This window comes from Convolutriloba macropyga, chromosome 6, assembly GCF_964194025.1.
Source record: "Convolutriloba macropyga chromosome 6, txConMacr16.3, whole genome shotgun sequence".
Taxonomy (NCBI): Eukaryota; Metazoa; Xenacoelomorpha; order Acoela; family Convolutidae; genus Convolutriloba; species Convolutriloba macropyga.
In genome coordinates, this window is record NC_134473.1 from 65,200,612 (window position 1) to 65,216,097 (window position 15,486).

At 36.9% G+C, this 15,486-nt stretch overlaps 3 protein-coding genes across 3 annotated transcripts in view; 1 reads left to right on the forward strand and 2 right to left on the reverse strand.

Moving 5' to 3' along the window:
• The window catches only part of LOC142341870 (UDP-glucuronic acid decarboxylase 1-like), a 380,310-nt gene that overhangs the window by 344,029 nt on the left and 20,795 nt on the right, over positions 1 to 15,486 (reverse strand). The gene's annotated exons all lie outside the window — the stretch shown is intronic.
• On the reverse strand, positions 116 to 7,235 carry LOC142341138 (cathepsin Z-like). The gene is made up of 6 exons (XM_075392031.1): positions 6,898 to 7,235; positions 3,502 to 3,664; positions 3,221 to 3,346; positions 2,441 to 2,522; positions 1,392 to 1,563; positions 116 to 521 (listed from the first exon to the last, which is right to left on the reverse strand). The coding sequence occupies exons 1-6, from the start codon at positions 7,070 to 7,072 to the stop codon at positions 259 to 261; spliced, it is 981 nt and encodes a 326-aa protein (XP_075248146.1). The 5' UTR covers positions 7,073 to 7,235; the 3' UTR covers positions 116 to 258.
• The window catches only part of LOC142341376 (uncharacterized), a 37,650-nt gene continuing 34,154 nt past the window's right edge, over positions 11,991 to 15,486 (forward strand). Inside the window, exon 1 of the mRNA XM_075392303.1 lies at positions 11,991 to 12,255. Coding sequence (XP_075248418.1) covers positions 12,101 to 12,255 — 155 coding nt within the window. The 5' untranslated portion in view covers positions 11,991 to 12,100. The remainder of the gene's footprint in view (positions 12,256 to 15,486) is intronic.

Below are 15,486 nucleotides of genomic sequence, written 5' to 3' on the forward strand. Positions count from 1 at the left end.
CCCCCCAGCTTAGTGGTCAGATAACCTATAGCCTAATTATACCATAATGGGGGGGGGCTATATTTTCATGGGGGGGGGGGCTATAATGGGATACACCCTATAACGGTATATATTTACAGTATTGGGGGGGGGGGGGGGGGTGAGTTAAACGTCATTATGTTGCATGATCTCTAAGCTAGGGAGTGTAATGGAAAAGACCCATATTTGTGCTGTGAGTTCTCTAAATAGGTAGACAAATTTCCTCTTCATCGATGACATCTAATATGTGATTTTGGGGTCAGCATAGCCACACTGGCTCTCCACCACCAAATTGTAGTCGTTTCCACTCTTAGAGGGGTCGTTGGGGAATGCCTGGCTAGTGGGCAGTCGGAACCATCCCTTCTCACCCCAGTATGCCCCCCAGCTGTTCCTCACAACCCAGAATTCTCCCACCGTGTCGTCCACACCCCACCCGACTACTGAGATCTCGTGGTTGCAAAATGTGCGCCAGTAGGGGGAGTATTCGGTGTACACGTATCCGCCTGAAACAAGTTTTGTGTTTCAAAAAATGAAAAATGAGAGAAAATCTAAACAAGCGCAGAAAAGAGCTGAAACACGGAACGGAGGTCGAAAACTCTAAAGTAATTACGCTGAAAAGATCTGATGAAGAGGCGTGATTTGTTTGCTGCGAATAATTTGTTGAAAGCAAATCTCTTAGGTCTTTAAATATCAAGATCTTAAGACAAGTTAAGTTTTCCTCTGTCTCCATTGATTCGATAGTTTTAAGATATTCCAAGTCTTTAGCTGGGCAAGACGCAAAATATTCTGATTTTTAAAATGAAGTGCTAGTTAGTCTGAGATCCCGCGCTAAAACAACGTTTGAACAGAACCACTCATGACCAATGTTACGCCTGAACAGACTTTCTTCTGGCCATCGGTCAGACTTTCGTGCACCCGACGCAGATTCAGAACTTCTATTTTGAGCGCAATGTCCACCCCCACCTTCCACGGAGCGCGTGAAGATGGAGTGATCAGAGGTTGCCTTCTAATGGGACCCCGGCCAGTTATCAGGTGAGGGTTCAAATTTAACTCTCTATTCTCAAAGCTTTCTCTATTATCAGAAGTTTTTGTGAGAACTCATAAAATAGGATGGACTCGTTCTTTCTTACAGCTGTATGGTAAAAAGATGGGAGGGGGAGAGGTGGTGTCGTCGGAAAGAAGTAGGGTCTTCACAAAGTAATCGAGGACTGCAAATCATTAGATTTTCGGGCTTCTTAGCTACCTATCAACCTATCGACCATAATTTTCCTTTCATGCATTGACTATTCATTTGAAATTTTTTTGGCATTTTTTTTTGGGGGGGGGGGGGGGAGAGTTTGTTCAACTTTGCTCCTGGGACCTCAAGCGCTCACCTTCGAAGTCCTCCAATTGAGTAGTGGCGTGGATACAACATGAGATGGGTCCATTGTTGTATATCTCACTCATCATTTTGTCTCTGCCTGAGATGCTTCCATAGTCTCCCACTTTGTACAGGGTGTAGTTACTCTCAGGGTAACACTCCCCGAAACCCCAACAAGTACCACACTTCAAACAAGCAGAATATAGCAATACCCCTTTAAAATGAAACGTGAAACATGAAGTATCTAGGATGTTAATCTGGCAAGATCTTGGAAGAGGATGTTAAAATCTGGCAAGAAAATCTTGCAAAATACTGTCAATCTTGCAAGATGATCTTTCAAGAGGATGTTAATCTTGCAAGAAAATCTAGCAAACTATTGTTAATCTTGCAAGATCTTGCAAGAAAATCTTGCAATATAAAAATCCTGAATCGACTAGGGTCATGATAAATATATTGATACGTCTTGATAAGATCTTGGTAAATTATTAATTTCCCGAGAACTGAGCAAAGATCTTGCAAGTTTCTACGCATTTTGACCATTTCTTACCAATATCTTTCTAGAGTTATTTCAAGTGGCCTTCATTGGGACAGGTAAATTCTAAAAATGATTAAGCTGAGTCTTCGGTCGTCATTGCTTATGTTACGAAACAAGACGAAAATCGACAAGCATCGTATATTGAATTTTGGTTGAGTTTTTAGTGTGGTGTTTAGTGACGTATTGAAAATCCAAAACCTGCATGTCAAGAAATTGATGAGACAGTTGACAGTGAAATCAAACATGAAATATCTCGATCATGGTAAAGTTCTTGGTAAGAAATCGTCAAGATATGTACAAGGATGCAAAATCATTGCATGCATGTCTTTTTGAGAATATGGGCTTTTTTTAACCAAGATCTTATCAAATCTTGTCATGAAAATATAGCTTAACGAGATTTATTTAAGCTATCACAGATTTTGTAAAGAAAGTCAAGACTATTCATGTTTTTTGACAAGATGTACCATTTTTTGGGTCGGGAGAACGTTTTTTTTCTGCGAAGAATTTTAATCTTGAACTTGACTGACCTTGTTGAAGTCGGTGCAGTTCTGGTCAATGGCCTGGTAGTTGTTGCATGTCTCGTGTGGGATTCCATGAGTATGCATGTAGCTAAAACAAATCAGAAGTCGAACAACTTTGGGTCAACTATATTCTTTGCCCAAGTAGAATATACACATTTATATTTCATATTTTTAAACCCGTATAATTATTTCGTTGTTTTTTCATTCAAAATCATCGCAAAAACACGGTAGTTTGTTCAAAAAAGTCAACATGAAGAAAAAATGGTTATTTGGTCTAATTAAATAGATCGAAGTTTCATAACGCAAGTTCGTGCAAGTTCGTTGCAGGAATTATCTTTCGAGTCTTTCCCATTGTAGCACACCCTACATTGTGGTCAATTAACGTATACACCCGCTTAATCTCACGCTCGTATTGCATATATGCCATAATGGGATCTTTGTTTTCGTTGGGGGGGGGGGGGTGAGATAATGAGAAGACACTGCCCTTCTAGATCGAAAGTGACTAAATACCCTTGCATTGACTAAATGACATAAGATTCCTTAAGAAATTATGAGTTTCGAATTTTCTGAAAATAATCACTAATTAGGCTTTCTTTCATTTCGGTAATTTATCCGTAGGCAAGGTGTAATTTTAAGAAAAATTGAACTAAGTTTGCTTAGTGTAACTAGTTTTCACGCTCGCTTTCAACTCTAATATTAAAACAGGATGTAAAAAAATCGAGTATTTCTAAGCTCGATTTTTCGGACATTTTCCACGTAATGCTATTCTGGTTGGACTTTTCTGACCTGTAGACAGGTATGTCCTCTCCCCCGTGACAGGTACCTGCATCACCACATGCCAGAACATTTTGAACAGATAGGAGGAATCCAGGGTCCACTACTCCTGTCTTTTTACTCTCCTGAATTATGAACCTGCAAACATAAAATCAAACAACTGTTAACACACAGTGATAGTCTAGAAATGCCCAAAATTCTGAAGCGCCGGAAAACATAAAGCACACACACACACACACACACACACACACACACACACACACACAGAAACACTCACGCACACTTTTACACACCTGTCAGCAATCGCACTGGTAGATCCGTGAGCCCAGCATGAGCCACAGTACTGTGGAATGTGTTGGTTCCTGATGACACTGAGGTAACTCTGTCCCTTGATGTTCCTCCAGTCCCACTCCGTAGGCAAAGAATCCGAAGACTGGACCAGATTGTTATCGCCATCTAGATAATTTTTCAACAACTTAGTTTCTCATTTAGGCAACAATTTGGAGAATTGGACATTATGCAGCATATTCTTTTGGGTCTTTTTAAAATTTTTAAAAAATGCAAATTGGTTTAATATCTTTAATACTCTAGCCTTGAACATTAGTCGCCATTGAGATGCTGCTCTAGCTTCTCCTCATCAACTATCCATGTACCTTAGTCGAGATCTAGACTTTATGAAAAAAAAAACCCAAAAGTTAGTGGGAGGACGACATATCGACCCTAATTTCGCGGTCGAGCGCATACCTAAAGTCAATACAAATTCTGTTAATTTTCGTATCCACCAATTACAGAAAACTTTGATTCAGAAGGAAGTCGATTCTCATGTTGGAGATCACAAGATTGTCTTTCAAGATTCATTGTCCAAAAAACGGTTATTATAGAAATTTGGACCAATGAAACTTCCAAAGTATTAAGCAATTTTATGCAACTCTGCTAAAGTCAGCTTAATTTTTTGTCTTCTATCTCGAAACACTGAGTGGTTCTCGATGACTGCCAGATATTTTTGGTGAATTAATCTCAGTCACGAAAGTTTTGCCATCAAAGCATTTATGACAAGAAGAACCACTAGTGTCTCTGTATGTTCTTTGTAGAACCTAAAGACTTGTCATTTCCTAAAGACTTGTTTCCTATATCATCAAAAAGCAGGAAAAAATGGATATAACCTCCCTCGTCGACACAACGCTTAATCGCTCTTATTGAATTGCAAAGAATGCTTGAAAAAATTATAACAGTTTGTCTCCAGTCCCGTCTTTATGCTTTAAACTTTGGAAGTCTTATAAGGTTGTTGCACAGTGTGTAGGTAAGGATTTCTTATCGAAATTTATCGAAGAGCAAATAGGACACAATCAACCGTTAAAATCAAACGCCCATCAGATCAATTAAAATTTTTTTTTAATTGCGACAAAATCATCTTTGATCTCTTTCCCCTCCAATTATCAGGAATTATTTTTGAAAATATTGTAAAATATTGTGAAAAAGTGATTTGTAGCGTAAATTAAATTGTCAGATGATAAAACCGGGCAAACGTCTCAAGTTAAATTCGGCAACACATTTATCCGCTATCAAGCAATTGTTCAAAACAAAAAAGACAAAGAATTTATATGAAAGGTTACAGTTGTAGATATTAAACGCCCGATTCGTTTGAGTGCTTTTCAACAATTTTTAGAAAACTCAAATTATTATTGCGTCGGTTACTCTAACAATCACTTTCACCAAAAATATATTTTGTCTTCTTGTAATTATAATAATTTTCAATCAAAATAGAAATAGTTATTCAGTAATGACTGAAATAAAAATTCCTTTACTTAATGAAATGTAGTTTTTCCGAAGCCCGTCACGGAATTGAACTTTAAGCATTTAAGCAGAGACGCATACCAATAAAAAAATGCTACAGTCTATTAGCAATCTGTTTAAAATTCAGAGTCTTTCTCTCAAAATGCTCTTATCAAGTTAATTACTTCTATACTAAATATCTTGTGAAGATAAATATTGCATTCTAATTTGCTTATGTAAAATACAATTTTGTTGAACAAACAACTTTGTGTTTACTAAAAGAAGACTTTTTGCTAGTTACAAGTAAGAAAACGTAACAAGCTACACTATATTACCAAAAAACTACGTACAGCGGGAGAATAAAGTGGCACAAACATCAAATAATAAAACTTTTTGATTTCAAATCAGTTCTCCCGTAACTGGACGGTGCGCTTTCCAATATATGGTAAGCAGTTTATGAAGTTTTCACACAATTTTGTTTGGACATTGGAGTCAAGTTTTCATCAATTTTTCTCTCAAATTTGCCTAAAGAACTCTCGGTATTCGTATTTCTTGCTTTATAATTGTCCATAATATATCAATGCCAATAATATGCCATAAGATGACAATCTATGCTTTATGCACAGAGACATCATCTTGTCAAAAAATACGGTTTTTGAAAACGCAATTCGTCGTAATTTTTAAAAGATTCCAAGCGAACTAGGCCATTCAGCTTGTTTCATCATCTAATAAGCAGTCTCCATTCATCTGATATTTTGTACACCACAAGATAAGTGGTTGCCTGGGCAAACTCAAAATGCTGTCAGGAAGTTTCGTTCTATTTCTCCAAACAACTAAAACAATTCCTTTGCTAGAGACCCAGGAGCCTGTTTCATTTGTGCTGTAATTTGTATGCAAACTCTGTGTACCATCTTCAATCTGCTGTCTTGATTTTAAGCTGAGTCAGTTTTGTTTTCTGTCTTGATTTCTGTCTGGAGAAAATGAAATTCCTTTTTAAACTTTAAAATTTTACGCCTCTCTTCACTCCTTAGAATCAAATGTTTGAGCGAAAGTAACATTTAAAGCACTTACAGAAATCGCGCTGTACGTAGCTTTATGGTATCATAGTATATTCTGTATTCTAAACGTTCAGGTAGAATATTTAAGTCAAAAGAAATAATTTTTTGGAGCATCCTATCAGATTTTCTAGGATAAAGTTCTCAAAAATCTTCAAAGTGAAGTATGGTAACAGACCTAAAGCCAAGTTAATATTGGTGATCGATATTAGTAATATTAGTATAATTGCAAGATTTAAATCCTTACTAATTCAGAGCTAGGATAATCTCACTTTTTACAAATAGCGGTCTAAATGCGATTCTCGGCCACGACGTGCAAGTATCGAAACTCTCAAAATGGTCGAATATTTTACTTGAATCTATCAACAATTTAACATTTTAATTATCATTTGTTAAGTTGCGAGCAAAAGTTCATGAGTTTGTCATTTTCCTTTTATAGTGCTGCTTTACACTGCTTTATAATTCAGTTGTATTACGTTTTATACATAATTCCATCCCTCAATTTAATTTAAAATTTCATTTCTTAGCTTTTTACACTAGATTGAGAGGTTTGTTTTCTTCCGTTTGCAATATATTACCCAAATTTATAAAAAGATTTGCAAAGTACCTATTTCAATTGTAAAAAATTTGCAAATACTTGAAATAGTTTGCAAAAAATTTGCAATGTATCAGGATAAGTTTGTAAAATTTTGCAAAAAATTTACAAATTTTTGCAAAATTAATGCATTAATATACCAATATTTATACAGGAATTTGTAAATTTTGCAAATAATATATTAGTATAAGACTAGAGTATTTCCTTATTTTATTTGTGTTTTAAAGTTTTATAGAATAACTTTATATTAGATATATTTTCCCAACCTGTTTCCTTGTTTTCAGACGGGTGGTATTCCTCCCAGGGTCGCTTGTAATTTTTCACTTCTCGCACCAAATCAGGGTCTGTGCTTTTCACGTACCCCCCAAACAGGTGGGCAGCCCCAAAATCAAAACAGAGCACAATGCCAACAAAAATTGCGACTAGCATTTTTGAATTCATCTTTTGCAACTAGAAATAATCGCCTAAAACTAAATTTAGATTTGATAGTTTTAATCAACTTCTATCTAGGAGCTTCAATTTTGTCAATGAATAGAATGAACTAAAGCGAACTAGTTAAGATGACAGAGATAAATTGTGCCCAAAAACTCACGAAATATTTGAAAGTTCTGCGTGGTGAAATATGACAGCAATAACTGAAAATATTTGTTCAATTGAGCAAATATTTACCAAAACTACTAACCAAGATAATAAGGTACCAATTGAGTTTATTGAGCCCCATGTTTTGTGATAAAAGTGAGTTTCGTAATTCTTGAACACAGTTTCGATTCTCAATGAAAGCAAATGTTTATTGAGGATATGAACAAATATGATGTCACAAGATTTGGTCTTGAGAATTTCGGGGCAAAATTGCGACAGTTGAAGTCAACGTTCGATTAAAAACGATTATTCGTATAAATGTATTCATTTTGGATCAATTTTTGAACAAAAAGCTCTATTAGGCTAATTTCGTCAATATATTCCACAGTCTTCAATTCTCATTTTCCAAAAACATAAAAGGGGGAGTATGCTAAAAAAATTCGTCACCATATTCCAAAAAAAGGCTATTTTTAGGAATTTTGGTTAATTGATTTAAAGTTTCCTTTGGTATGGGCGGTAGTCTGAAGTGATATTTTAGGATCTTTTCCGTTTGTGCTGTTCCCAAACCCCTCTCAATGGGTGCATATTATTTGCATCTCCAAACGCACGTGCAAAATTTTACTTAATGATACACTATGTAATGACGGGTGCGCTGTAACGCAGGGGGCACCAAGTACAGGGGGGCACAAACAGAAAATATACAATTTTCAGCGAAGCAGATATCACTTGACTCTTCAGAGATCTGCATTGACCTGTTCGGTAATCCTGATATTATCACTAAAATTCCGCTACACTTCGATGAGAAAATGGAGTCCAACTGTCAATCCCATAAATTCCGCCCAGACTAATGCATACGCTGATGGTTCTTACAGCCAATGAGAAAATTGTTTTTGCATTATAGCCCCCACCCCCAGTTTTCTGGTCAGATAACCTATAGCCCCCCAATCATAGTAAATATAGGACAATCGGTGGCTATAATTTCATAGAGGGGCAATAATAGGAAAGACCCAAAAATTGTTCAAACAAATTACTTCTAATTTCTCGATAAGAAAGTTGGAACCTATCCCCCTAATGTTTAGTGTGCCCCTCAATTCTTACAAATATTGTGTCGTCATAGAGCACGTTACTATGTGAAGAAAATAGCACGTGCGCCTGAGGGCGTTCAAAAATACGCTCATGGAGGTTTGAACAGAATAGATCCGAACGCTGTTTTATAAAGAGCACTTCCCAGGTTGAGGTGGCAGACGGTAATGACTTCTGATCAGACCCAAGTCCAACACACACAGCGTGTTTCTGGACCAAAATTACAGGGTCTGGGATTTGGTTTGAGCGCAAAATAGTATGATCAGAGCTCACTTCGATCTGGGATGGTCTAATCAGAGGTCACTTCGGGATTATTATAGTCTGTTCAGAGGTCTTTTCCGTCTATGTTGGTCTGATCAGAGGCGGATTCGAGCAAACATTAGTCTGATTAGAGAAGATTCTAAGCGCAATTGGGCGTGATCAGAGACCAATTCGATCGCATTTTTTTCAGAGATGTGTTGGCTCTAGAAGCAACAAAAAAGCAGCTTTTTTATCAGAGACACACCTAGAGTCTGATGGCTCCGATCAGAAGCAAAAGGGTTTAGCTAATAGCAAATACCGGTCCCTTTAAGAGGAAATTTTGATTAAATGTAGATGACGACGTTTAAGGGTGTTGTCTAAGTTGGTCTAACTATTCACTAATGGTATACAAAAGTAGTTTTTTTCTCAACAGTTGGGTTTTATTTTCATTAGCAATACTTTTAGAACAGGTTTTTTTTTAGATGAATTTAATACTGCAAACATATATTTTTATGGAATGAAAATGTTTTAGCAAAATTAAAGAGATTCGTTCGCAGTGAAAAACATTTACTGGTCAGACTATTTCGAGTGCAAATGAGTCTGATCAGAGGCAATTTCAAGCGCACAATAGTCTGATCAGGACTGACTTTTAAGCGCACAATAGTCTGATCAGAAGTAATTTTGAGCGCACAGTCGTCTGGACAATGGTCTGGGTTTTGTCTGGGCCACGATTGCACAATCGCACGGACAATGGTCTGATTTCTTTCTGATCGGAAGTCATTTCCGTCTGGCAAGATCTGTCAAGAGACTACTTCGACCGCACTCCGAGCGAGCGCACACGGTATTTCGAGCGGACTTCAGTCTGATCATTGGACACTTTGGTCTGGGATGGTCCGATCAGAGGTTACTCTTGTCTGGCACCTCAACATGGGTTCCTAGTGGGACTGCGGTTGCAAAAAAGTTTTCATTCCACTATGGAGTGTGAAAGGATTTATGTTTAATTTAGTGGTCGTTTATGTTTAAGGCGTTTTGCTCGGAAAATTGTGAAAGTGTTTTTTTAAAACGAATGAAGCTTCAATTATTTCTTCTATTTGTTTGCATTTACAATGGGGCTGCATTGATAGTATTTTATAGTTTGAAGAACGCTACCCAGCACACCATTTTGAGCTAGAATTTAATTTCTGTTTGTGACAGCTTTTTATTGATTATCCTCACAGAAATCCCAAAATCGCTGATGTGAAAATACAAACCCAGGCTTTGGTCCAGACCCAAATTGAGCTATGATCAGACCCAATCGAGCGCACACCCCTCTGTTCCCAGACCGAAATTACAGGGTCTGGAAAGCTGTTCGAGCGCACAATAGTCTGGACCATGGTCTGGGTTCGGTCTGATCAGGGGTCAATTCGGTCTGGAAGGTCTGATCATAGTCTCTTTAGTCTGGACCATGGTCTGGGTTCGGTGTGATCAGAGGTCAATTCGGTCTGGAAGGTCTGATCATAGTCTCTTTAGTCTGGACCATGGTCTGGGTTCGGTCTGATCAGAGGTCAATTCGGTCTGGAAGGTCTGATCATAGTCTCTTTAGTCTGGACCATGGTCTGGGTTCGGTGTGATCAGAGGTCAATTCGGTCTGGAAGGTCTGATCATAGTCTCTTTAGTCTGGACCATGGTCTGGGTTCGGTCTGATCAGAGGTCAATTCGGTCTGGAAGGTCTGATCATAGTCTTTTTAGTCTGGACCATTGTCTGGGTTCGGTCTGATCAGAGGACGTTTCGAGCGCACTTGAGTCTGATCAGAGGTCGTTTCGAGCGCACTTGAGTTTGATCAGAGGTCGTTTCGAGCGCAATTGAGTCTAATCAGAGGTCATTTCGAGCGCACTTGAGTCTGATCAGAGGACGTTTCGAACGCATTTTGGTCTGATCAGAGGACGTTTCGAACGATCGATGAACGCACGTTGAATGGAATTTACTTTGGAAGATATTAACAAAATACTGTTCTGTACCCCATTTTTTGGGCTAAAATCGAAGCCCAAGATCTCCGGAACCGACGTAAAACAACGTGAAAACGCGTGCCCGGCGTACTTGTGGGTGTAATTCTGGTCTACTTCTACGTTCTAGGTCACGGCAAACCTTCATGATGAGGTGAGAAAAATTTTCCTACCTCACCATGAAGGTTATGATGTTTTGTGTGTTTTGACATAAAACAGCATCCACAGAAATTTGATGAAATCGTGAAAAATGAAAAATATGTGAAAAAGAACACTATAAACACCATATTAAGTCATTATTAAAAATATTTAGTATTGTAGTAACTTAAATAATTGCAATTAAAGAGAGGGCTGTATAACAAATCTCTAATTTTTTCAACAAACAAAACATTGTGATTGTGGTTACTTAGCTTAACTTAATCATGAATTGAACTTAACTGAATTTCATTAACTTCAATCTTTCGAACAAAGATCATTTGGTCATTGATGGACCGTAAGGTCTGATCGTAGTCTTTTTATAATCTGGACAGTGGTCTGAATTTGGGTCTGATCATAGGTGCACTATAGTCTGGACAAAAGTCTGGGATTTGGTCTGAAAAGCGGTCACTTTGGTCTGGAAAGTCTGATCATAGTCTGTTTATAGTCTGGAAAATGGTCTGAATTTAGGTCTGATCATAGGCGCACTATAGTCTGGACAAAAGTCTGGGATTTGGTCTGAAAAGCGGTCACTTTGGCCTGGAAAGTCTGATCATAGTCTGTTTATAGTCTGGACAATGGTCTGAATTTGAGTCTGATCATAAGCGCACTATAGTCTGGACAAAGGTCTGGGTTCGGTCTGATCAGAGGACATTTTGGTCTGGAAAGTCTGATCAGAGATCATTTTGGTCTGGAAGGTCTGATCAGAGGTAATTTCGGTCTGGAAAGTCTGATCAGAGGTCGATTCAGTCTGGATAGTCTGATCATAGCTCAATTTGGGTCTGGACCAAAACCTGGGAATAAATTTAGGTACAATAGACAAACAAAAAGTGCAAGTAAATAATCTGATAGCACATGTTAACAATTATGATTTGCAGTACTCGCAAGTAGGCAAGACATATTTGAAAAATTATAAAAACCAATTTAAATGATAAGTGAAGTTCCGTCATGTTTTTCCTTCAATCTGTTGAAAAGATTATGACGAGTCAATTTCTTGTTCTAGCTGAATCTGTTATCCTAGTAGGAAAAATCGGTGAAATTGCCAGCTTCCTACTTCGTGTGGTTTCCGGAATTCGTCGGGCTATGCTTGCCTTTAACTTTTGCGGACTTTTTTCATTGAGGTTACTTCTCACAAACGATAGGTTGTATCGTAAATGTTTCTATATATAAGGATGATTCAGGTCGCCTTTTTCGATTTTGCCCACTAGCCCAGACATAAAACATTCGATGATTCGTTCAAACGAAATCGACTTCTGTTCACATGACTTCAGAAATCAACTTTTGTGCGAAATCATTGATGGTTTTGACATGAATAAACTCACAGTTTTACTGCCACGTTTGATTCGAGGTTAATAAGATAGGTGAAAACAGATTTAATCGGCCACAATTATGTCCTGTAGATCTTGTTTGTTTTTGTTTTCGTCATGTGTTTATCTAATCTCAATTCTCTTGGGCGTTGATTGCGTACTAAATGGAACATACGTGAACCAAAGAGACTACCCTTTCTTCGTGGCTATTCTCTTCACTATGGAAAACTACGACAGGTCAGGTCAATACATTCCCAGTTTGCCCAAAATCTTGGAAAACGTTGAAAGGCAGTAGTATGGCACAGTATAAGTCTGAGAAAAAACCGTACTAAATCTTGTTAAGTTTTCTACAGCATGTAATAAGCCCGCACTAAGATTTCCACGTTACCGTATTAAGGCTGCATCATGATTACACTCATTGACAAAAATAAACACACAAAATGCAGTCTTACATGGTAAATTGCCTGTTTTTGAAGTAAATTTTACTCAACATATTCTTAGTCGTTCCTGTTGATTTTTATGTTAATCGAAGCATTATCATCAGAAATTTAATAGGTCTGTTTTTGTGTAAAATGACAAGCTTATTTTCAGAAAAATTCAGATAGAAGTTGGCAAGTTTTCCATAAGTAGATGTATTTTGAGTCCCAAGTAAAATTTGTTCAAATTGGTCATGTCTCTTTAATTTCAAGAAAGTTTTTGCATTGTGAATTCAAAAAATTCATTAGCGAGCATGTTGACTAATTTTCATGTGGGACTCAAAATAGAGGCACTTATGGAAGACTGGCCAAATGCTATCTAGATTTTTTCTGTAAGTAAGCTTGTCAGTTTACCCAAAAATAGATCTACTAAATTTCTGATGATTATGCGTCGAATGACATAAAAATCAAAATGAACGAACAAAATTATATTGAGTCAAATATTATTGTTATGAGTCAATATTATAATATATTATATTGTGTGTGCTGGCAGTGGCCAAGTTACTAAAATTCATTAGAGGAAAACTAATAACGTACTGTAAAAATCGTACCAGACAACAAAAATGCACAACCAAAAGACCGCTTGTTGTAGGCTTTGTTAGGGAACAATGCTGTAAAAACAAAACAAAAAAGAGCAATATTGGTAATGGAATTTTAAATGCCGCAAATTTATAGCTGGGGCTATTATTGGCCTTCTCTTGTTCTTTTTATTTTGTCGTCAAGGTGTTTGCTACGACCATATAACGTCACAATCCCTTCAAATGTGCCTTTTGGTCATTTGTTTATGCAATTTCAAATGAATTGCGTGCGCAAGGTCAGTTTTTACTCTTATTTGATCGAATTTTTTTGTTCATTCGCGTGATTAAGTTTTTGGTCATCCGTGATTTACCTCACTCTCAAAAACGACTTCCTCACACTGACTTTGACATTCCTTCACTTTAATTTAAAGGGATTAGGTCATGTATGTCGCTTTAGGTCACGTATGAATGTATGTCGCTTTAATTGATGATTATTCGATGGCAGCTATTACTAAACCGCGGCCAGCTACTGATGAAGCCAACCGCTCGCCGGTCCCTTGAGAGCAATTCGTCCGAAGTTAGATGGTTATGTTTTTAAATAGTTGTTTTACACTTAAGTGATAATTATTATATTGATGAATACGAGAAAGTTGCAAAATTTGCAAAAACGTTTGACATCACGATAGTATTTGATTACAAATGTTCGTTCAGAAATTTTCTGATTACTCTTAGTTTTTCATTCGATTTTGCTATTCTTGGACCGATGGAAATATGACAACATGTAGCAATCTTTATCACTTATTGCATTCAAATGATATTTTGTATCTTACTAGAACCAAAGTGAAGTTGGTTCGATACTAACCAGAATAGTTTTAAACCATATTGATGTTATATTGGTTGAGTTTTTCACAAATTCTACCAATTGCAATTGAAAATTATGCAGATTTCTGAGGTTGAACCAGAGGAGCTCTAAGTATTCACGGAAACCCAACCAAAGCATTTGTTGATCGTCATGGAGTCTTTTGAAGTTTATAATTTGCCGCAAAACAAAACAAAGTTGTGTCAGATAGAATGTTATGTCATGACTTCTTTTGAGCTGAACAATTGTTCTCATAACTGCCCAATTGTTCATTTACAGATCTATAAAACAAATTTATGAGATCAATTTTTGAAAACGAAAAAAAAGTTTTGATTTTGATTTGGAATACTCAGGCCTTTTTTGATCGTCTTTTGAAATTTTGGATGGAATTGTTGTCGTCGACACTTATTTACAAATTTTTGAGCATCTGAAGAACTGCAACTGTACCAAAAAAATATTAGATTACTTATCAGGTGAATTGAAATGATCTGTTTATGAATCAGATCCCATTGGTTTTAGGGCTCAGTGTATTTGTCGTCTTGTTAGTTGTCCAACTTTGACCCTTACATAGTCTTTAATTGCTCTCGAACAAAGTTCTTTTATGTAAAATTTTTGCTTGATACTTTTTTGCAATTTTGTTCCAGAAGTAATGGTTCCGTGACTCTGCTTGAAGTCACTGAGAACATCTGGCGTTTATCGAGAACCGCGAAGAAGCAATTCGAGCTATTCAGTTGGATTTGCAAAGTGACTTCTATAGAGTCACGTAACCATGCTTAAATCACGAAACGCGCGTTTTAAAACGACGAAAGTTAACGGAGGTAAACTTCTGGCTAAGTAACAACTTCTGGCATTTTAACATCCGTCACCGCAAACTTTCTACGCTTTAACTTTTTACGCTTGATTTCTTTCTTTTTGAGTGATTAATGTTGATCTCTTCCTGAAGAAGGTTTTGTTGCTACTATAAAAACGATTGTGAACAATAAGAGTTAACGCTATTGTACCGGAGTTGATAATATGTTGGACTGGCAACCTAATAGGCCAAGTGCTGAACACCTGTGGTGTCGGAGATATTTACTTCCATTACAAATTTCTCAGCTAAATCCCTTCTATATTAAATTGCTCTCGCCTGTCCTTTGAGAGCAATTCAAACAACGTTGGTCGGGATATAATAAATTTTTCTTCCCTTTTTTCAAACCTTAAACTGTTAGCTGCGATCCTCAGATAAAGTCTCAGAACTTTATATTAGTTTTCACCATTTTCGATCTTTTACATTTTCCCATTAGCCGTAGGGCAATTTCGACACCAAGAAAGAAAAGATCGTTTTATGTTGGTGGCGAAGTAATTGCTGTCTTATAACAAGTGTCAATGTTCTGAATGATCAAACAATTTTATTGTCGTGTTGGATATGATTTAACTCATTTTTTATTCAAAAGATAGACAATAAAGATTATTTTAGAAATGGACTATCAAAAAATACATTGTGTAGTTAATGTTCTTTGAACAGTGTTTTGATTTTGTAAAAAAAAGATACTTTTGGACTAATGGATTAAAGCTTTTCAGCTTTATTTGATTATAAATGAATAAAAGAGCTATTAAAATTAAGGCATTTTACACC

Bases quoted from the DNA above. Each gene is read 5' to 3' on its own strand.
- LOC142341138 (XM_075392031.1), bottom strand. From the start codon at position 7,072: ATGAATTCAAAAATGCTAGTCGCAATTTTTGTTGGCATTGTGCTCTGT. The intron at 3,347-3,501 runs GTGTGTAAAAGT...TTATGTTTGCAG, and splicing joins ACCAGTGCGATTGCTGACAG to GTTCATAATTCAGGAGAGTA. The intron at 522-1,391 runs GTGAGCGCTTGA...AACTTGTTTCAG, and splicing joins TCAATTGGAGGACTTCGAAG to GCGGATACGTGTACACCGAA.